Source organism: Calliopsis andreniformis, chromosome 10, assembly GCF_051401765.1.
Source record: "Calliopsis andreniformis isolate RMS-2024a chromosome 10, iyCalAndr_principal, whole genome shotgun sequence".
In the NCBI taxonomy this organism is placed as follows: domain Eukaryota; kingdom Metazoa; phylum Arthropoda; class Insecta; order Hymenoptera; family Andrenidae; genus Calliopsis; species Calliopsis andreniformis.
In genome coordinates this window covers 12,770,484-12,793,096 of record NC_135071.1, presented here as the reverse complement: position 1 = coordinate 12,793,096, position 22,613 = coordinate 12,770,484, and the positions used below count along the sequence as shown (strand labels likewise).

General features: G+C 36.6%; 1 protein-coding gene across 1 annotated transcript in view; it reads left to right on the top strand.

Annotated features, from left to right (window-relative positions):
* Dally (division abnormally delayed protein) overlaps positions 1–22,613 on the top strand; it is a 132,419-nt gene that overhangs the window by 75,503 nt on the left and 34,303 nt on the right. The window contains exon 5 of the mRNA XM_076388153.1: positions 14,621–14,871. Within this exon, the coding sequence (XP_076244268.1) occupies positions 14,621–14,871 (251 nt within the window). The remainder of the gene's footprint in view (positions 1–14,620; positions 14,872–22,613) is intronic.

The following is a 22,613-nucleotide window of genomic DNA, read 5'->3' as shown; positions in this document are numbered from 1 at the left end:
CCCTCTGGCCTCACTTTTTTTACGAAGGATCTACCCTACTGGATCGTTCCGTAACTAACAGACTACCTCGTGCAGTATTTGTATCACCGTATTTACCATGTGCATAGCCACTACGGTTATAAAGGGTTATCCCAGGGGCATAATAAATACTCTCCCTTCCGTCCTATCTCTTCGAAAGAGGAAACAGTGGATTCGACATAACCTAGCGTAAAATTATCGACAACGAGGCGGGCCTTGTAAGTTTTCAGGCTGTTTCGTTCTCACTTCGCCCGCCTGTTGACAGTAACTGAAATAATCGAGTTACTTGACTGTTCCTACGATCGCAGGTAGAGTTAAGTTCCGTGGCTGTGGCTAATTCTCTCGGAGGATTTTCCATTATCTTGGTTAGGCTCACTCTTAATTCTTGTGTGAAGGAGGTAAATCAGATTCTTGGCTTTGATCAATCTGGTTTTGGAGTTAGAGAGTAATTAAGCGCTAGCGTGGATGACGTAATTTATGGTTATTACCGTGCGAATCCCTAGAGAAATGATAATTGCAACGCGAGTAATATTGATTTAAATTGTTACGATTTAAATTAACAAGAATTCCCAATACGCGAAGTCCAGTATAAATTAAAAATGCATAATCAATTGATTTCAAAAGATATTCGCAATATCTATCATTTTTTGGTAATTATAATATGAAATTTGAACACGTTAAAATAGTCAGAATGTTTATAGAATTTTTTGCCAATTCTACTACAAAAATATATTATTTGATGCTCACCATGCGTGTAACAGTATCTTTCATTTTAAAAGGATTACGTAAACATAATTGCAACTGGACCAGTAGCAGTACCGATTTTAGCTTGTATTTTTGCATTTGCAGAAATATCGAACAAACAAAACGAGTAATCGCTTAATGGGATTAATAACTGATTGTTATAAAAAAAAGCAACTATATTTCGATTTCAATTCGTGTTTTACTAAATGGAAATGATTTTAAATATAATAAATTGGGCAAATGTGGCGATGATTTATTTTTCATGGCTTGTTTCCTCTTTCAAAAATACTGTATTGTAATAAAAATGAATTGGAATGCAATGGATTGTAATTCGTTTGCGTCTGCACATAGTTATAAAAAAAGAAAAAATAAATATATGAAGTACGTTCTTGACTGGAAGAAAATAGTACTTTTCAAAAAAGTACTATTAAATTACTACATTAAATTATTAGTATTAAATTACTGTTAAATTATTATTAAAATAGTACTTTTTAAAAAGTACTTTTTTAAAAGTACTATTTATTAAAAGTACTAAATAAGCTAAAAATTACTAATTTACTAAAAGTACTAAATTAACTATAATTTACTAATTTACTAAAAGTACTAAATTAACTAAAATTTACTAATTTACTAAAAGTAAATTTAAAAAATTTTATTCTTAAGATTGCATCAATCCATAGAGGTAATTAGCAACCATGAACCAACCATGATCACTCCCACGAAAGCAAGCAAGCAACCGAAGCCAACGAGCAACAATCTCAATTTCAGTTTACGTTCGTTCAACTTTCATTGAATCTGTAACGCTGACCAGTGCTCTCGTTAAGCACGAAGTCGCGTCACCCAACTGCTTCATCGCGTTGGACCTTTTAACGCGATTAGTGAATCGTACCGATGACGGCGAACGTTCACCCCTTCTCAGCCGTGCATTAATACAAGCAGCAATTCTAGAGCAACCGTGTTACGTCAATAAATATATCGATTAACGTGAGAAATAAAACGATTCTAGACTCCATTTACAAATTGTCAACCTCTGCCAACGAACGAGCCTGCAGATAGGGCGGAACGTTGAGCGGGTGTCAAAATTCGATAAGGCGCGCGCGCGCGTCCTGGCCTCCGACCCATGGAAATTAATTTGTCTGTTTTGGCTGGGTCGGCCGTAGTCAAAAGCCTCGTTTATCAGTGGTGACGTTGTTTAAACCTATTTGATTTGCGCAGGTACAAACGAAGCCGATCCCTTCGACGAGGGGAATTCGAACGCGAAACGCCCACACAAAAGCATTGCCTAAGCAGGAACTACAGATTATCCCCATTTGCAGAGGCTCGCCTCGATGTGTGCGCAGTGATCCAGTTAAGATTTCCCATACGCGACGCGTAATTCGCGGGACCAGAATGTTATTCATTGTTCTTAATGGTATTATTACCCCCGCGGTAATTCCCGATCGCCAGGCGTGGCTCACAATTTGCTGCTCGATGACATTCCTAAATACGCTGGCTTCGCGGTAGCGATAATTGGATGGCGCGACAGAGTTTAGTAAATTTTGGTAATGACGACTCAATCGTGTAGGGTTGATTGTTCTAGCGTTAGTTGTTAGGTGTAATTGTATTAAGCCTTGTTCAGGTGTGTTCAGATTATGTTCAGATTAGTCGAGTTACTTGAATTCAAATGGCTTGAATGCAAGTGATTTGAAGGAATGTGATCGACGTAAACGTGTTATACTACTTGATTTGGAACATCCCTTCAAGTTTCTATTTCATCTAGACACGTTCAGATTAGTTAAGTTACTTGAATTCAAGTGGTTTGAATGCAAGTGATTTGGGGCAATTTGATTAATGTAAACGTGTCTTACTACTTGACTTGAAATATCCGTTTTAACTTCAAGTGAAGTTGACGTCCTTCCAACTCTTCCTTGCCTTGAAATACATATTGACTGATGAGTACCATGATGTATATTGTACCATGCAGAGCCAATTTCAAGTAAATCGACTGACATGTGAACGTCAAGGAAGTTGTTGAAAATGCATAAGTAATAGGCTTAGCCCTTTAACAGTTTAATAAAATTGCGAATTTTGGTAACAAAAATCTCTGTTTTTTATTCTTTAAAATATTTCTCTATATTGCAACTATGTAATAAATGTGAAGAAACATGTTTTATTTTTATTGACATTTTGCCATGCCCAAGTCTCACTTGGGCTAAACTGTCAAAGGCTAAACTCTTTTATGATCGAATAATTTTTTTAGCATTTTTATTCTCATTTTTTTTTTGGTTATCTAGACTTCTGACGACATTCTAGATAGTAGACAAAAATTAGTGGGGCATACATGTTCCATTAGTCATAAAAATAACATAAAAATACTCAAGCCAGTTTGGTTTTCAAAATTTTCGACCACCATAATTTTGGACTTCTCTCTGTAAAGGTACGTTGAATAGTAGCATTAGAAATAATTAGACATGGGATATAGGAATAACAACCATGTTCAACGATACCATCGTCAGGGCTTACGACGTTACGTGCAAGTAGAAACAGCGAATAATGAACAGACATATATACAGAGTATACGAAGGTAGTCTGTAATCACTGTAATGCGTATGCAATTTCTGAAACTAATTTTCTGCTGGAATATCTATATTGTTATTTAACATACCTTCTCCGTTCTTACATAAAAAATCACTTTTTCAACCTACATCATGTTTCTTCACATTTCTCTTATTCCAGTTGAATCAATTTTCAAACACTAAGACTGTGTTGATGATATGAATCTCCCAGAAGCCAAACTGATGAATATTCAAAATTAATAATTTTAAAAATTCGTGATTATAATTAAAGAATTTCCTAAAATTTTGCTTATAGAATAAGAATAGAAAATATGACAAACTGTAATTTATAACGATTTTGCTCCTTAAAAAACCACGTCAAACTCGAAGTTTAGAATATAAATGAACTCCAAAATTCTTAGTCGAAACTGGAAAACATTCCAACACTTTTATCTCGAACAAGTGGCTGAGAAATATCGTATATCGTAGTTCCTCAAGAAATTGGAGGCTTGGGGAACTGTGTCGCAGAGTCACGTCACTGGTAGACGAGGCCCAAGAGAAGCTTTCTTGCAGGCAGCGGTACAGTCGTCCCAAGTCGTGCGACCAGCTGAGTAAAGAACGAAATGCGAGAAACGGCGACATGCCGATTACTCATGAGTTCAAAGTTCAGCCAATTTAACCGAGTTGACGTCAGGGACATTCGTCTACCAACCATATCTTTGCTAAACGCGAACATCTGGGAAAAGTATCAACGAGTGGGCCCATGGATCTCGGTGACTTCACTGTTTTGGAACTTCATCAGAAAGTAGAAGTTCGTAACAAGTAGTACACAAAATGAAATTTTGTTGTGGAACTCGCTTGAATTTTAGACACTGGTCAGAATTTACTAACCTTCTTAAATTTTTAAGAAAGTTTAAACTTAAAGTATAAAGTTTGACTATAAAAATGAGAAAATATTGTATTATAGAAATTGTGGATCTGAAGATGCTTTCCTCCTGGCGTGTAGGACATATTTTTGCTTCTAAATAAGTTTTTCATGGTAATTCTAGAAGTTGTTAAGTAATACCTATTATTGTCATTTATTTCCAATTTCAATTTTTTCTCAAACCCTTTGCTCTAAAAAGATCACCTTTTCTAGTAGTCCCAAAGAATAAATTCATGCATTAATAAAACAGAACTCTAGGTGTCCAAGTAGCTTGAAAATAGTCTGAGCTAAGCTTAGCTTGAATCGTTCAAACCAAATCAAGTACTTGGATGTTCAAGTAAAGTTAAGTATTCAAGTAAACTTGATTATCCAAGCAAACTTAATCATCTCTATTAATCAACTTAGTAATAAAGTTTGCTTGGATAAAACCTGGAAAAGCTTGGATAAAGGCAAGAATGATGAAGATTGCTCTAAAACTTAGCAAGCAACTTGAATACCACCAAACTGTTTAAGAATTCCAGCTGATTGAATTTTTCCAAGTTTGTTCAAATAATTATTCAAGATATACGAACGATCGAATGCTCAACATGGTTAAAAAAACTGAGTCTTGTCGCCCTTCGAATTTCAAGTACCCAGACAGCAATATACAGAGCCATTCTTCAATAATGACGCAAGAGTAGCTTCGTGATGATTCCTGGTGGCCTCAGGTGGCCCGACTTTCGAAAGCAAGGTGAATTTCAGGAAGTTACACAATTCCAAATCGTAAAGGGGTAATTGAATTAGCTCTATCAGCAGTTTCCTCCACTGTCTCAACACGCGACCTACGCGAGAGTTGTCCTCGTCAGTGACAGCCCCAGGAGTGCGTTATAACGCAAGGAATGAAGTAACGGTATCGCATGCGATTCCGTATTCTACCCTGTGAGTTTCCTGCTCGCCTCAAAGTAACAGGGCTAATGGAAGTCTGCCATGATAGAAACTTGTCCTGATCGTGCACACGCAACAGCATCTTTCTAAACGCGCGTAAGACGGCAGGTATTGTTCCTTGACATTGTTGAGGCAGGGAACGCGTCAAACGCGCTGCCTTAATAATTGCACGGCATACCGCGATAGGAATCCTTCAAATTCCAGCTTTAATCCGGTTAATTTAAGGAATTCGTGGGCGAACAATCCGCGCGAGCTCGGCTTCCGCTTAGCCACCGAATTAAAGCCACGAATTTAAGATTCGCTGTTGCGTGCCTGGCAAGATTAAGTGGTATAGTATCTTGACTGTGAATTTCTACCTGTAAAACAGAGGCATAGCAGGCTTGGTAATTATTTAAATAAAATATTTGATAAGTGTCTATTTGAGTATCTTAACTATCTTCTTTGGCTAGATTTTATTTTGAAATAATTGTACAGTAGATTATTGGAATGAGCAAATTACATCTTGTGACATTATTTCATTTCGGTTATTAAATAAATTAATCTTTCATTTGATTTCATATTTTGCGTTTAAATACATTTTTCAAAACGTACTACTTCTTTTCGAGATTTTCAAGTATGTATTGAATATTAACGTAAAATAAAGGTACTTTTCCTGTGCTATTTATAAAATAAAATAATAGAGTAATTGAAATGGTTCGCCATTTGAAATGTTACTTGTTATTATTATTTCAAGTGAAGTTTGTCTGAGCCTGGAACATAGCTAAACTGAAAATGCAAACATTTCATATGGCTGTTCGTTCAAAAATTGTAAACGATAAAGGTTCGCAAAATTATTCAACAAAATCAAATTCTGACAGTGCCTTACACAATGTATGCATAAATTGCAAAACAATTTTTTCTACAAACAGAAATTGTAACTTCGTTCCAATATCACGTCCTCCTCTATCGTCCATTTAATTCTAGGAAACACTTGTTGTTGGAATTATTATGGGAAATACTTCCCTTGGAATATCGTAACAGTTGTCCGACATGTAATTTTAATATCGGTTTTGCGCCAGGAAGTTTAGTATTCATACGTAGTGATATTTCCTTGTGTTAGCCGTGCATCAAAATTTACATACATGCGTGCAGTCTGTACAGTTTGGGACACTGCGCTGGAACAATATGCAAACGTTGACATCGATCTGTGTGATTCACGTAGGATTCGCAAATTGGATCTGTAAATAGAATTCTCGTTCCCCTGTTTTTGCATTTGGAACGAGAAAACCTTTTTTCATTAGAGCGCGAAACTTCGAAAATTTTGCTTGAATCCTACAGTGATTATGAAAGGAAGCATCGTTAGGAACTTTCAAGGGAAGAACGCTGACTAACCTATTTTGTTCCTCCATATAGAAAAAGAATTAACTTAGACTGAGAAATGAGTGATGAAATATTGGTACTTGAAACTCGCAGAGAGTTAATTAACGCAGTTTTGAAACTTCCCCTCAAGCGTGTCGTCCTTTCACAGGTGACCTATAAAAGCTATAAAATAAGGGTAAAAATACATTCGTTTGTGAAAAGGTCCACCGCCATCTGCGACCGATTCTGAAGCAAGTATTTATAGAAAGCTACTCTATAGCTAATCAATCGAGTACACATCATTTCGAAGCACTCTATAGGAGTAATTTCCATAAGCAAATTCTCTCCAGCAGACACACTAACAAAATATGTAAACACTGCTCTCACCTCCCTTCCATCTCCCTTAGAATTCTAATATGGAATTCCTATTAGTCCCCTGAAGATAGATATTCATGTAAATGCATATGCAGACGTCGACCTACGTTGATGGCACAGAACACAGCGAAGCTTCCAATAGCTATGGTATTTTATATTCTTCACCATAACTCGATCCGTCTGGACAGGATATATAGCGAGCGAGGGTGTGGATGGACGAGCACCTTCGGAACGGTATTGTCTTGTAGATATAGGAGGATGCGTTATTCATCAGTATTTGAGGACAAGCCTTGCACTCTGCACAACTTTTTTCAATACCTGTCAGAGGCGGTATGAATCTTTCAGCCTCCAGCTTCCACTTGTTGACGGAAGCCATTGAAATATGATTCCCCGACAAATTTCACCTTCCCCAACGTGTTCTCTACGATAATGAGCGAATGCACTCGGTCTATGCATTGCTACTTCAGTGAATAGTTTCCTGTTATAGTATTAAAGTAGATTATTTGCTAAATGATTCTGAAGCTCGGAGCTTTTATATGCGTTGGGTTTGTGAAGCTATAAACGCCGCGTATTGTAGGAACATGTGAGGATTATTTGGACCCCCACGAGCACTCGTATAACAATATTTGAAATCTAATTGTTATTTTGTTATAGTTTCTTGTGATTCATAAAGAAGCAAGATTATGTTATGGTACTTTTTTCGTCTTGGATTTTTTCGAGTATTAATACTATTGGTAATAGGTATTTTAACATGAGAAATTTCAATAGGGATTTGCACCATTTTAATTTTAGTACTCGAAAATGGTAGATGAGAGTTCCCTTGTTTATACTCAAATTTATCTGTCACTGTAAAATAATATTAGAATTTATAGATTAAAATTGAGGTAAAAATATGAGAAGAATCACAGCAAATTTAAATTTTAATATTTTAATATTAATCTACTTTTTGGTACAGTTCAAAAGTAGAGGCTCCAAACAACTGGCAAGAAGTTTGAATCAACTTTTAGAATATCAAAAATTTAAATATTATTTACTGCTATATTTATTATATTTATTTTGTGGCACATATTAGAAATAGAATTTTCCAATATTTGTAGATAACTTAGTTTTGAACATAAAATATAAGAATGTAGGCCTCAATTCACCGACCGAAACTCGGATATCGAATTTTCAGAAGATTTATTTTCGGTTGGGTGGAATTCAGGGAGACACGCGATCGTCGGTCGAATTATTTCCGTGAGAAGAGTTTCGCAATCGATTTCACGGGGACAGGAAACCTCGGGCGTCGAAGACGCCACGAAACGAGCATGGTTCCAAAGAAAGAAAGAAAGTCAGCTTTCGGTATCGAGCTCCTCTTTCGTCCGCATTGGAATGTTTGCTTGGGGCGTTCAGAGTTCGCCAACGTGACCTTGGAGTGGCTGATATCACGTTACGAAATCAGTGCATCCAGTCCTCTATATTTCCTGTAATTAATAAGACCTACTTTATTGCTACGAGATCGACAAGATTAATTTCTCCTGATGAAAATGATACCAAATATGATGTGAATTGGAACACTTTTAACAAAGTTGACCTGAAATTGTATAAACACTTTTTTTTATAATTCTGTTAATTATCATCTAAATTATACTGTTTTTGATATAATTTTCATAGGAAGAATATATGAAATCGATTGATGGTGTTTTGGTTAAAATTCGACAAGAAATGTGGAACGTAGCATAAATTGAGGAAAAATTGGAAGGCGTTTTGTAGTTAGATAGAAGAAAAAAATTATTTCCATGGTTACATGTGTTCCATAAAATAGTGAAACTGTGTTCTGAGAAGTCTTCTCATATAACAATAAATAAAGTAGATATTTAACTGGAACACTCTGCATAAATCAAAAATTAAAATGTTTATATTGGTTTTAAACATCTTATTACAACATTACATCTTTCAACACTTTGCTACGACTATAATTGTTACGACTGTAATTGCTACGGCTATTAATTAACTACCAATGTTCCCTCAGTTTAAGATATACCTTTGATTTAATTTGCTGAGGCTAGTGCTAGCCTTTTCCTAACGGTGGGTCTACACTACATGTTATATAACAAAATTACATAACTTTTTAAAAATAAAAAAGACATATATGTACAACACCTATCTTTTCTAAAAGGTTATATAACTTCATTATATACCATGTAGTGTAGACCCACCTTTATAATATCTTTCTTTTTCTCACCTGAAAATGTCAAGAAACTGCATACGAAATTATTGTCCAGACACCTCAATTCTACAATCTGGCCCCAGTCGAAGCAATTATATGAGTTTTATTGTGCTTATCGCAGGAACTTCCCAGATAGTGGATGAATCTTTCGACATCTCGCTCAACCGAGATTCTCGTTGTGTGTACAAAGTAATGATCCCGTATATTTCACGGCGAGGAGGGGAGAAAACTTTGGATATATATCACGTCAAGAATTGAAAAATTACTTCGGCCCCCTACGTGGGAGATATGCCGCCGATAGACGTCTGATTTGTTACTTAAAATTACGCGAATACTGAAGCAGCAGCTGTTACGACCTTCCACTTTGCATTTCGTAGTTTTGTCGCTGAGTAATTATTATCGGTTATTACAGCTAACCTCGACACTGATTTCTCCTTTTCTTCTTCTTCTCTTACAGAATGCTTATTTGGCGTGTAGCGATAGAGTTAATGAGAAAAGTAGTAAGTTTCAATAAAAACGAAGAGTAAATTGAAATTTCAAATAAACAGAATATTAAGTAACAGTAACTATGTTCACATGTTTCTTTAGAAAATCTAAGAAGGTATCGATGTTTATAATTTCTCAAAAATCAGAATTGTAATTTTAAAAGTATAGGACTCTTTTTTAATAATTCTCCTTTTTTTCTATTCAGCCTTTCCATTTTCTTGCTAAAATCCACTCAATTTTAAACAGCGGCAGCCAATGCCTCATGGTACCATTACCTAGGTCTAGGTATCTAATTCATAAAAAGTGTTACAAAAGCACCCAGCGCTAAACCCAAAACTAAATTAGAAAATCACCTCAATCCCTCACTCACCCTCTCTTACAACAAGAAATCAGAAGATTAAAAAGAATTTAGTCCATGGAAAATTAGGACTCTTCGCTGGAGGAGTCTTCAATCTTCCTCACTTGAGGGATCTTATCTAGACTCTTTACCAGCAAATCAACTCATAGAATATCGCTCTAACTGTTAACCTAACTAAATGTAAAAAAAAAAATACATAACCATACTAAACCATTCATCCAAAACCACATTCCACCAAAAAATCCCGCAATCCTACCATATTGGGACCACCATTATCGAAAGAATGCACCGTCGAGTTCGAAATGGAAGTAACCTCTCGAATCCGCGTCTTCAATTACCGTTTACCAGTGACTCACCTGCGCGAGTCCGCCAGCGTAGGTGGCGGCAAAGAGTGGAATGGGTCCCAGGGAGGGGCCAGGAGCGAGGGGAACTCGGAGGGAGAGGAAGGAAGCGAGGAAGAGGCCTGTGAACGAGTCATCGGCACAGCACGTAAGAAATATCGCATTACCAGCGAACAGTAAGATTTCAGGTCGGTCTCCCTGTTAATGACGCGCACGTTGCTCTATTACATCGGTCTCGGTCGTTCACCCCGTCTCGTTATCGAAATCGCGTTATCGCGGACATCGATACCCTCCCCCCTCGGCCTGATTTTGCGGTAACATCGATCCGCGTATCGATTGGTCCCTGGGACCACCCTATGCAAACGAAAAGGGAGGGGGGAACAGAGTCGCCGGATTTCCCCGAGCAGTTTGCTCGTATTTTTCTTCCCGCTCTGGCGATCACGTAACGAGAAAGTTCTGATTTCGTGGCGCTGGCGATTATCGGGAACGAACTCCTGCAACGAGAACTATCGTTAGGGATAATTATTTCCATGGGCTCGTTTCGGGTTCGGTGTTTCGACGTTGAAAGCGTTCAAAGGCCAGAGTCGATACTGGATGTAGTGCCCTTTTTGCTGAACATAGGCGAGCTTCTGTGGACTCTGCGGCACGCTCGATTTAACGCGAGTGGGACAACTTGGATTTCTTGTTTACGTGGGGCGGAAAAAGGATTGAAGTGACGGCGGGGAGGATGAAGAGGGCTGAGAGGGAGAGATGTTGAGAGGGGCTTTGTGGAAGGGATAAGGAAATTATTGCACAATCTTTAGGTGGTGTTAGTTGTGTTAGTGGTAGAGTTAGAGGTGAATGTTTTTAGATGGTCTTTTTTTTGAAATATTCAAGCTAATCTTCTGTACTTGTAAGAAGAACTCTGTCCCAAGTATCAGTTCCTGAGTTTTTCTTAGGTCATCTTGTAAGTAACGCCATTGAAGATTATCCTTTGTAGTTATATTTAGCTTTTGATAATGCATACTATTATCTTTTTACGACAGTTCTGTATTTTGTGAATAATTTTCCAACTTCTTCTGAAACAGACTTTTATTTTCTTAAGCTTAGCTGTGAAATAAAATAGATTACTTTTGAAATAATGTAATAGTACCTAAGTCTTTTCCAATTCGTAGAGCTTCAGAAGTCTAGTCTATCTAGTCTAATAATATAAGTCAATAATCATTTCTAGGGACATTTAACCAATTGTTCACGAAATATGAATAATTAAAATTCCTCCTCGGGTCTGCCCCTCGTGGAAAACTTGAATATCTGAAAAGTAGTATTATTTATGATAAATATATTTTCACGAGACATTAAATCGTGACTTTTACGATCATGACAGTAAATGTCATGACTTTTGTCGTCGGGAAAACTAGATATGACAGTGAAACTTGATGCTATTACATTGTTGTATAGTATCGTTAACAACAGCCATGACTTTTACTGTCACATGAGATCGTACCTTTACAGTTTATATATTAGCGCGTTCTGCTCTAAATAATTAATATATTCAGGGGCAATCGTAAAGTTATTATCGCTCTTGCATAATGATGCACTCTGATATTATTCCATGTCAACGCCAACTTAAAATGATTCCATATGCATATTCATATCCACAAACAACTGATATACATTTTATGTATACATATGCGTGAATGGTAATGGAATTTTGGCAGCTCGTTTGTATCGCGAAGCTTTTTCCTGTGGCGATGTGAATGCGAGAGATTCTGGAGATCTTTGAACGCGTACGTTCATGCATGAGAAGACATGTTGAATCGTATGTCGAAATGAATGATCGCTACTCTGAAGATTTCTTTTGAATGCGACCATTTAGATATCACTTATGAGCTCGTCGTACATTCAGTTGCGAAAATATTAGCGGTTCTTCTGTGTATGTAATCTTACCACAATGTGTCTTATAAAATGTATTTCACTCTTGACATTATTTATTAATAAGATACATAAAATTTGTATGTATAAGGCAGCGAGTTTTCTTATTTTAAATATTTATTATTATAGAGCAAGGTATGCAATGGGACATTGTTGAGAGAAAAATTGAACGCTATTTATGATTGTACCTGTTTTTCTGAGGCTTCATCTTTTTATGCGCAACGATGCATTCAAAATATGCAAATGCATTTTTTTTTTTTAAATATAATCGAAATTTTTTACTCAGATTTTTGAAATACTTTATGTAGAAATATATTAGGGTGTTATGTTTAAAAAGTCAATATCTTGTGGAATTTTTCAAATTCTTGATAAGTCGTCAAGATATCAATTACTGTAAACATTTGCAATCGTAAAACATGACTTGTGGATTTTTTATTTCGGATGATCAGAAGAGGCTCAATTAGTGCTACCAACCATTGAAAACAATGTTTTAAAACACAAACTGCGGAAATGTTAGCAGCTTTCAAAATATTGTCAGGAATGCACTAAATAAATTTGTTTATTCATGCATAGTAAATAAATAAATAAATTGTATAGTAAAATAAATTCATAAAGATGAACATAAACTTGCTTGTCCAGACCAGAGTACTCACTTAAGATTAGGAGTTTACATCAACTTGTTATATTGGAAAATCATGTTTCACCAAGTGATCTTTGCAAATCCACCCAATTCTCGAAGCAACAAATAACAGTATACCACTCCGACTCAGTCTTCTACCTCAAATAATGCAATACTCTTCTGAATTTCAAAGGATGCTATCGCACACGGAATCCCGTGCCATTAATTCAAATCGATCTCGAATAAAGTTCGCCGAGCTTTGTCTCGAAGCCCAACGATCAGGGCTAAGCGATTCTTCTCCCACGCGGCCCATTACCATACATTACCAGCGACTCGAAGAGCTCGCAAGACCCTCGGTATGCGTGCCCGCTTATCACGAGATAATCCTCCAATCTTCTAATCTTCTTCATTTGAATCGCGGCGTAGAAACGGAACACATCATTATCGTTTTATATTTCGGGTCAAGGGTGACGCGGTGCACCTGCGTGGGTGTCGAAGGAAACCGCTGCGTAATACACCAGCTGTATTAATGTGTTTTAACCTCCCGTCGAGTATCCTCTAATGCCCTTGCTGTTGCGTCAGAATCGGGAGCGGAATGTGAGCGCAAGACCTATCTGCAAAATTGGAAAGGAAGTAGGAGATAATACTGTTGCGAGATGAGCGAGGGTAATTTGCAGTGGACGTCGAAAAGCTGACTTTGTCTTGTGACCTGGAACTCTTCCATGCGCTAAGTAGCTTAGTACAGGCAACGAGTTCCGAAATTAAAAATGTAACGTGTTGGAAACTCTTTTGCCATTTCTTGGTCCCTTGAGTGACGAAAATTTCCTCTTTATGGATCACGGATTATTTGTACCGAGAACCATATTTCAACTTCTCAATTCTCAGTTTTTCTTTTCAGAGTTGTTTTTACCGTGTGTCGTGACGATGAGAGTGGTGGTAGAACTTTGATTGAAAGATTGAAACTTGAATTATGATTGGTATCATATTCAAATAAGGTATCATATTCAAATGAGATGTATTAGTTTGCAAACTATGATACTTCTACATCATATAGTTTAACTCTTTGAAGCTCGGAATTTTAGAAAATAAAGAGATCCATGTTGCACAGAAACTTTTTCTTATAGAATTTAAGAAAATAGGTGTATTTTAATTATTAGGAAATTATTAGGATGCTTCGAGTAATTAATTTTTCAAGGTGCTATAAAAAGTATCACACTATGCATATCTAGGTGTTAATATGGTAGAACTTTTAGCTCCATCATGCTTAAAAAAATGAAGAGAAAATCAGGGTACCAATTCAGGACACATGGGTCTCCCTAAAAAGCCCAACAGTATAAAGTTATTTAAAAATATTGTAATTTTTCTTATAAAACATGAATATTAGATAAGTTTGATAGAGTAGGATTTTACATTTCCAAAAACTATAATATCTTCAACTAACTTCGTATTGTTATTAGTTCGTGTTGATCAAAAACTTTTTGCAAGACATAGCACCTAGCTTTAAAATCGCTGTATCCAAAAATTAGAAAATCACGACATATCATGTTTTACCATCTGGCTACAGAAACAGTAGTAAAAGTATTGGTAGCAGTAGAAAATAAAATTAGCCCTCACGAGGGTCCTCTAATTTAGTTGCTACTATAAGTTCCATAGTAGACCTCGTTTCTCCTAAATAATTCCAAACTATGGTGAACCAAAGAACCACCGCACAACGAATTATCTCCTGTCCTCTAAACACAGTGTTCGAGGAATGGACAATATACCAAGTCGCCGAGCCACGTTTCCATCGAGGAGTACAGGCTAACAGAGACCAAAAAAGCTGTGATGACGTGTTTCAGGTGCGAAGAGTGTGCGGTCGTCCAGAATTGCAAGCGTCGAACGGTACAACAGAGAAATCGACGGATGGCACCGAGATGCACGCAGCTGCACCGCCTGTCACGCATAGAACATCACCGACGCAGTTGCACGTGCAGCTGGGTAATTTCTTGGCCAGTGTCGTCAGGTCTCGGACCTTCTATGGCACTCTGGCCGACACAATCTGCGAGGAGTACCCAGACAAACGATGCTGGAACGGCGAGCGCATCGGAGAGTGAGTAGATTTCCCATTTTGCTCGACAGTTTTTAAGGAACAGCCCACTGGCTCGTGAATTATGGCGACGAACGTTGCTACGAGGTTTATGCGCCACGTCGACGGAAATATTAAAGTTAGAACTGAATCCGCGCTAGGGGTTTTACGACGCGGTGCTTTTAATGTCACTGATCCTCTTTGGGACGGTTAAGCGTTCTGTGGTACTACTTAGAATCCAACCTGTACTAGAGGAACAATTACTTATTCATACGCAAGAAGTGCTGAAGGATATTCGAGACGCTCTTGAGAGTCCTTAAATAGTATTATTTTGAAATTGGTACCATTCTTCATGTGCACAGAAATGGCGTAACTAGAGACGTCTGATTTAACCTTTTTTATATTGCATTTGAGAAAATATTTTATGTGTAAAGAAGAGTTGGGTACAGCATCTAAGGCGCTCTTGAGAGTCCTTAAATAGTATTATTTTGAAATTGGTACCATTCTTCTTGTGCACAGAAATGGCGTAACTAGAGACGTCTGATTTAACCTTTTTTATATTGCATTTGAGAAAATATTTTATGTGTAAAGAATAGTTGAGGAGTACAGTATCTAAGGCGCTCTTGAGAGTCCTTAAATAGTATTATTTTGAAATTGGTACCATTCTTCTTGTGCACAGAGATGGCATAACTAGATACGTTTGATTTAATGTTTATGTATTGAGTTTGAGGGAATATTTTTCGTGATGTTTTTATTTCTATGCATTTATTGGAATTTTAACCATTAACTGTTGATATAGAGTCTGATAGACCCACGTGATATTATTATTTTTATTACTGCTCCTATTTAAATATGAAAGACTTTATAATGAAAGTTGGGAATATAATATACCTCTTTCCTACGTTCCAATTAACACCATATTGATTTTATAATTATTTAGTATGAAACAGATTTTAATTAAAGTTTCTGTATCTTAAAATTGAGTGTTCCTAGTTGAGGGTAACTTTATAGAAAATTATATGTAAAAATATGTAACATATACTTAGAAAGTGAAGTACAAATTATAGTGTATGAAGGTTGAAACTAACTTTTTATTTAGGTTCTATTTCTTTAACTATGTTTATGAAAATATAGATTTTCATAAGAATCTATATTTATGTGGATTTCACGCAAAGGCAAGACGATTTTTATGAGACTTTCTATTTGAGGATTTGGGAGAGCATGGACGAAGTGTAAAGTAGACTTATCTCTCAGTATGTTCTCGTCGCTCCGTTCCTGTGAAATCTAGAGACCCATTACTATTTCTGTGTCATCGGAGACGTTACCATCAGACTATGAAAAGAGTCCATGAAATTTACATCACTTCGTCAATAGGACACGGTTAAACGATAAATATAAATTTTAGAGATGTGTAGCACACTAAAACTAGTTGTGCTTTCTAACATGATAAATTCTGACAAAATGGAACAGATATTGATAAAGCTTTCCACAAGCTGCAATAATTGAGTGACTAGTTTTAAACCCAACAGTGATCTACTTGAAAGGCAATGCAATTTGAAAAGTGGAGTAGAAGGAAAACTGGGGAAACGAATTGCATGATTCTTCAGAACTTGAAGTTACAAACACGTCTGCTCAGTTAAGAAATTCAAGGGATAACAGTGGGTGATCAAATTATTACAATCATTTTGAAATTATCACTTAAACTTTGAACAAAAATCAAATTAAAGATGCTTTTAATAATATTACGATAAATAATAGGAAAACACAGATAAATGAAAACAAACTCATGCATCATCAATATCGAGCCACATTGCTGCCAATGAGTAACAGCATCACAAAATGGCAACCTGTCGTAAAGATTTGACGACGTATCAAAATGTAATCAAACTGTATACCTCTGTGTTACGAACAAGAAGTATGTATTTTACTTCTATCAAAGCCATAATATCACTGAAAGCATAAAGTACGTAATGTTATCGCCTAATCATAATAATTTCTTATAGAGTGGAGCATGGTCCCGTTAACAGTTGCAATTTCAGGTGGTAGAAAATAAGAACAGGTGGAACGACGAACAGGTGTATCACAAATTCAATGTATCAGCAAGCAGATCCGTGTCGAAAGGGATTGGCAAGAAAGCGTGTTGGTTTGCAATACGCGCGTATGGTCGTCAATGATCGAGTCATCGTTGAGGAACGATTTCCAGGCACGTACGCAGGGTTCCTTCCCTCCACCCCTTCTCAGTTTCCCTCTCGATCCACTCTCTATCAGGCGTAAACGGTATATAGTTTCAGCTCGAGATAGAATCATGCATTCGACAAAAATGAGCTGCGTCAGAAGTGCAAAGAGCAGTGGCGAAGGCACACGCGTCACGTGACCAGACTTTGGATTTCAGGCGAACACTTTTCGGTTGTTTTCTCGGTTTCAGCCTCGTCAGGTCTGGGAGGAAACTTGGTCTCAGGTGTCTGATTGTGAGAGACTATTCTGTTTTACCTTTAACCTTTAGTTTATTGAGTGGAGCCATTTTCAATTTTACCTGTCAGTAGTTTTTAATGTTTTAACCCCTCGCTACCTTTAACAATTCTTTTAATCTTTGAACTCTTCTTAGTTTTAAACATTTTTTAAGTTTCAAATTCTTTAATTTTTAATTTTAATTTTTAAAGCTTTCGAAATTTAAAATTTTTTAAACTCTCTTTAGTTTTGAATATTTTTTAGTTTTTGAAACCTTGACATTTTTAAATACTTGTTTTACAAATTTTCGAAATCTTTTTATGTATTTTTTTCAATTTTCTGAATTCTACTTCTTGGAAACTTATATTTAAATTCTAAATGACTACACCTCGATCTGATAAGGTTTAATCATTAACCCTGTCAGTTAAGGATTAAAAAATTTGTTTATGGGTAATGCAGCAAAATCTTAAAATTAATTTTCTGGTTTATGAATACGATATTGCTCAATACTTAATCATTTCCTATTTGAGGCCATTGATTAATGTAGTTAATTAAGATTCTATTCCATAACGAACGAAGGTCGTAGTACTATTCCACAAGGAAATTCTACATTATCTAATTCACACAAATAACGCATCAAATAGAATAGAATTATAAATCCTTTATTTTGTACTTCGATTTTTCCGTGTCAAGTTGATCTTGTCCTCACGATCCCTCGTTATTGATTCAGGTCACGAAAAGCACTAAATAAATTTCATCCACGCGCATGTCAAGAGAAATGTTCAACGAAAAAATATTGAAAAGAAATTCGAGCTTGTAAAAATCACTTAGAAGAGGAACAGCAATTCGGACATCCCCAGTGACAAGCATGAATATCAAACGCGTGTAAATTCGGTGCCGAGAGCTGTCAGCCGTGGAGAGAAACGTGAAAGAAGCAGAGAATAGTACAATATTTCACTGTCGACAAAGCATATTTTTTCGGTACAAAAGGTACGACTGCCTAGAAACAAAAAGTGTAACAGTCACTCGTTTTTATGCAACGCTTCAGTTAATATACAGTTGAAATAAAAAAGAATCGAATAAAATACGTATTTGAAAAATGACAGCGGGTGCTTAAAAAATAGTGGAATTCAATCATCCAATAAAGACTATAAAAAATATTCCCCAAAGGAATATCACAGTTACTTCGCTTCCAAATCAAAAGTAACATCTCAGTGAATCCTGTATTCCCTAATTACCTACTCGAAGCGCCATGAACGTTGCGAAATGGGCGCCGAGAGAATGTGAAAAATGTCCTCGAACATGAACAATAATATCACGAAATATGTTGACGCGGTAGAAAAGAAAAAAAATCCAGATAAAGGAAGAGCAGAAAATAGGAGCAAGAGGAGCGACGACTGAGCGAAAAATAGCATAGGGCATATTGCGACATCGTGACCTCGTAGCCTAGGCGTTTGGCCACGTTCGCGGCGAACGCATCAGTGCATGCTGTATGCACGACTCTCTCGGTTCCTCTCTGCCTTCTCTATTCTTCCTCCCTGCTTGGACGCAGTAGTGGGTGCAAGTACGTATATGCATATGCAACACAGAGATGAAAATAGGCGACGTCGCGGCGCCCATTTGCTCCCGTTGCCAGACTCTTTGGCGGCTTGGCGTCCCACAGGCTACTTCGATTCTCTCCCCCTCCCCTTCGTCCTCGTCTTTGCTGTCATAGCGCTCGTTTCCCCCCCCTACCCACCTCTTATTTCTATCGCGTCAGACTGTAACATCCGTGGCGTCGCAATTCGGTGCACTGTTCTCTCATTCTCACCCACGCTGCCCCAGCTCTGCAGCGAGCCAACTCTCCTGACTTTCTTTCAATCCCTTTCTTTCGAGTGCCTTGGAACATTACTCAATTGATGACGGAATCGCGTGGATCGTTTTATACAGGAGCTGCCAAAGTTTGAGGCTACTTCGTCGAAACGTTGGTCATTTTTTAATTGCTGTAACTTCGTGAAGAGATGTACGACAGCTTTCTTGAAGTCGTTTTGAAGGGTGGATCCTCTTCTTTTGGATTTCTAAGTTGAATTTTATCGAAGATGCTCGTAGACTAAGAAGCAAGTAAACAGAAAGTAGGTTTTTCCTAGAATTTGTGAAAATTCATGTGACCACATTTTTACAAAGATTTATTTTTCACGAATCAAATCACTATGAATTCATGTATTGAAGCTTTGCCTTTACAGTGAATTCTTAGTGGTTGATGTAGGATTTTGGTTACCATCTAATACTATGTAAGCTCATATGTGACGAGCTTGTAACGAATATTGCACAGAGTCTTAAATATTTGAATCCATTACAAATTAAAATTGCAACTGTGCATTGATGTTTTAGTGATCCCAAGCGAAAGAATACTGAATTTTACTATAAATGTTTCATGAACTATCAGCGGTCACACATTTTTCCATTCTCTGTGTACTTGCAAAGTTTGGTCAAAGCCAGTAGGACTGTACTCTCCTTGTTAGTTATGTTGTTAGAATTGTTTCAAACTTTGTTCTCATAGGAGAAGAACTTTAAACTCTCTCATAACAATTCCGAACTTCTATTTGAAGCTTGTAGCTGTAATCCCATATAACTCGTAACTGCTTTAATTCGATTAAAATTTCGGACATTGACGAGTCAATGTTTCCATTTTCGTGGACACTCGAACACTTCCTCCACTCTCTGAATGGAAAATTGAAGTTTCATTCAGAACGTTTAAAGTCCAGTTGCTCATCCAGTGGCATAAATCCAGGACCCAGGTAAATGTGAGATATCAGTGAACACAGTAGACACAATATTGAAATTAGGAATACTTGACAAAGCGTTAATAATGCAGTTGCATTATCCTCGATTAGTCTTTTCATTAACGCCGCCAATCTGACACCATTAGGATATTATCCTTTTAATTGGCGATGGTCTGGTAGTCTAGTTAGTACAGGGAGCATTAAAGCTCGATTATAATGCTTGTAGATCTCCTTGGAACTGTTCGAAAGGATGCAGTGATTGTGTCGCTTAGTATGCGCGATGCAGCCTGTAAGCTTCCTATTTTCGTATCTCCTTGCACAGCAATCTATTTTGCTCATCTTATTGCTCCATTTTATGCTTTGGTGACCTCGTTGCCAGACTTTTTGGTGGCTGCTCGTCCCACATACTGCATTTATTAATGGCCCTTTTTCCTCTTGTTCCCATCACGTCGATGCACTGCCTCCGCAATGCAGTTCTTTATTTCTTTGTGCTTGGAGATGTTATTGATAAGCGTTAAACACGAAGCCTTGGACGACGCGAGATAACAACCGATTATCTGCGTAATCTATTGGGCCATTTACATGTAATGTTCCTCGACTTTCGCTTGAGAAGACAGAAATTTGTTGAAGTAGAAATCTAAAAACTGTTTGAGAGATTAAAGTCGTGGGAAGTGAAATTAGCATGTAAATTATTGTTGAACATATATCGAATATTAAAAAACCAAATAATCACATTTTCTCATATTGAAATAGTACAATTTTAGTGTTCCAATACTTAAGCAACCCTCTTCAAACTGGGTTCATCAAGTTTTCTGTATTTTAAAAAATTAAAAAAAGTTCTGAAATACTTTAATTTTCTAAAACAAGGTAGCCAGAAAATTCAGAAACAAGAATGATCTGAAAATTGAAAATTTAATGGTCAATAGTGGTTTAAATAATGAACCTCTGCTGTACGTTATTGAAGTTTTCTGTATTTTAAAAAATTCGAAAAAATTCTCAAATACTTCAATTTTCTAAAACAAGGTAGCCAGAAAATTCAGAAACAAGAATGATCTGAAAATTGAAAATTTAATGGTCAATAGTGGTTTAAATAATGAACCTCTGTACGTCATTGAACCATAAATTGTTATTCTTGTTTTCAATAACATGCATTACATAGTATAGATGGAAGAACACGAAGGAAATAGCAAAATTACATAATAGTAAATGTGTTAAGTAAATTAGACGTAATGCGTACTGTCATTTCCTTGCAGAATGTAGCCAGCATTATATTCGATCGCTCATGAATTTAATTAGTTTTATTGTTCGTTTGTTCGCAAGAGAGCTCTAGCTAGCGGAGCATCAAGGTATCTTTTTCGTTCTGTTTTTTACTCTGCTTCCGCCAGTCCATTTCATCGTTTACTTTTATTCATCCTTTCTCATCTTCCGCGCCATTACTCATCCTCACTTTCTGGATCTTTCCATTAAAAACCTGTATATTATCCAGCCTCGTCGACACGTATATCCTTACAGTCCGGTTTTTCATCTCCTTATGCTGCCCTTCACTTGCTCTTATTATTTTCATCCCACTCTGATCATAAATATTATTTTATTTTAATCAAACACGATTTTTAACCCATTTCCCATCGAATGGGAAAATCGTCCGCTAGCGTTACCTGAATCGTATTATGGATGATGGATTAATCCATTAAAATATGTAAAGTACAGTCCCTCATTACAAACTCGTTACCTTATCCCCTGTAATTTCGAATTGTTTAAAACAGACGAGTTTTGCTTTTATGCACTCTGGCGTTCATATTCGATGAAAGAAAAATGAACTTGCACAACATGACTTGGTCCCAGCAACGTGCCTCTTGATATACCAGCTTGTTGTTAAGTCGTAAGTCTATACCATAGACTCTGTAGCAAGGAAATGGATAGTGTATTATTAGATTATTACAGTGGAATAGTAAGAACAAAAGAGGTAGTGGTAGGTATTTTGAGTATTGATCGAAAACTCGACTACTAGCTGAGAATCAATAAGCATAGTTCAATGACGAAACTCTGAAAATATTCAACGAAGAAATTAACAACAAAGTGTTTTCTTGACTCAAAAATTTCTGGGTATAGTAGTAAATTACAATCTGTTTTTTCGTGGACACTAAAAATGAGAAATTCTTTCATTTGAATTTTCCCATTTAGAAAAATTAATAGCTTCGTATACAGCACTTCAAGATTTCAGTTTTAAAGAAACTGTAGCATTCCCATCGAATCAGTAGGATCTCCTGAAACAAACAGAAAGATTGTCAGAGAAAAATTGAACAAAAATTTTGACCAACGAATCTCAAATGGTGACATGTGCAGAAAAGCAAGAATAATCAAGAAAATGGAACTACCCTATTGCAATAGCTGCCACAAATTCATAACGATTCACCACCTACTATCTATAGGAATGCAGAAGGTTTGAACTCCAAAGCTAGAAATATGGAATCACTCCAGATACTATTTTATCTACACAAGAACACATCAAGGATACCATTAAGTATTTGATCCAATCGAATCTATTTCACCTAATCA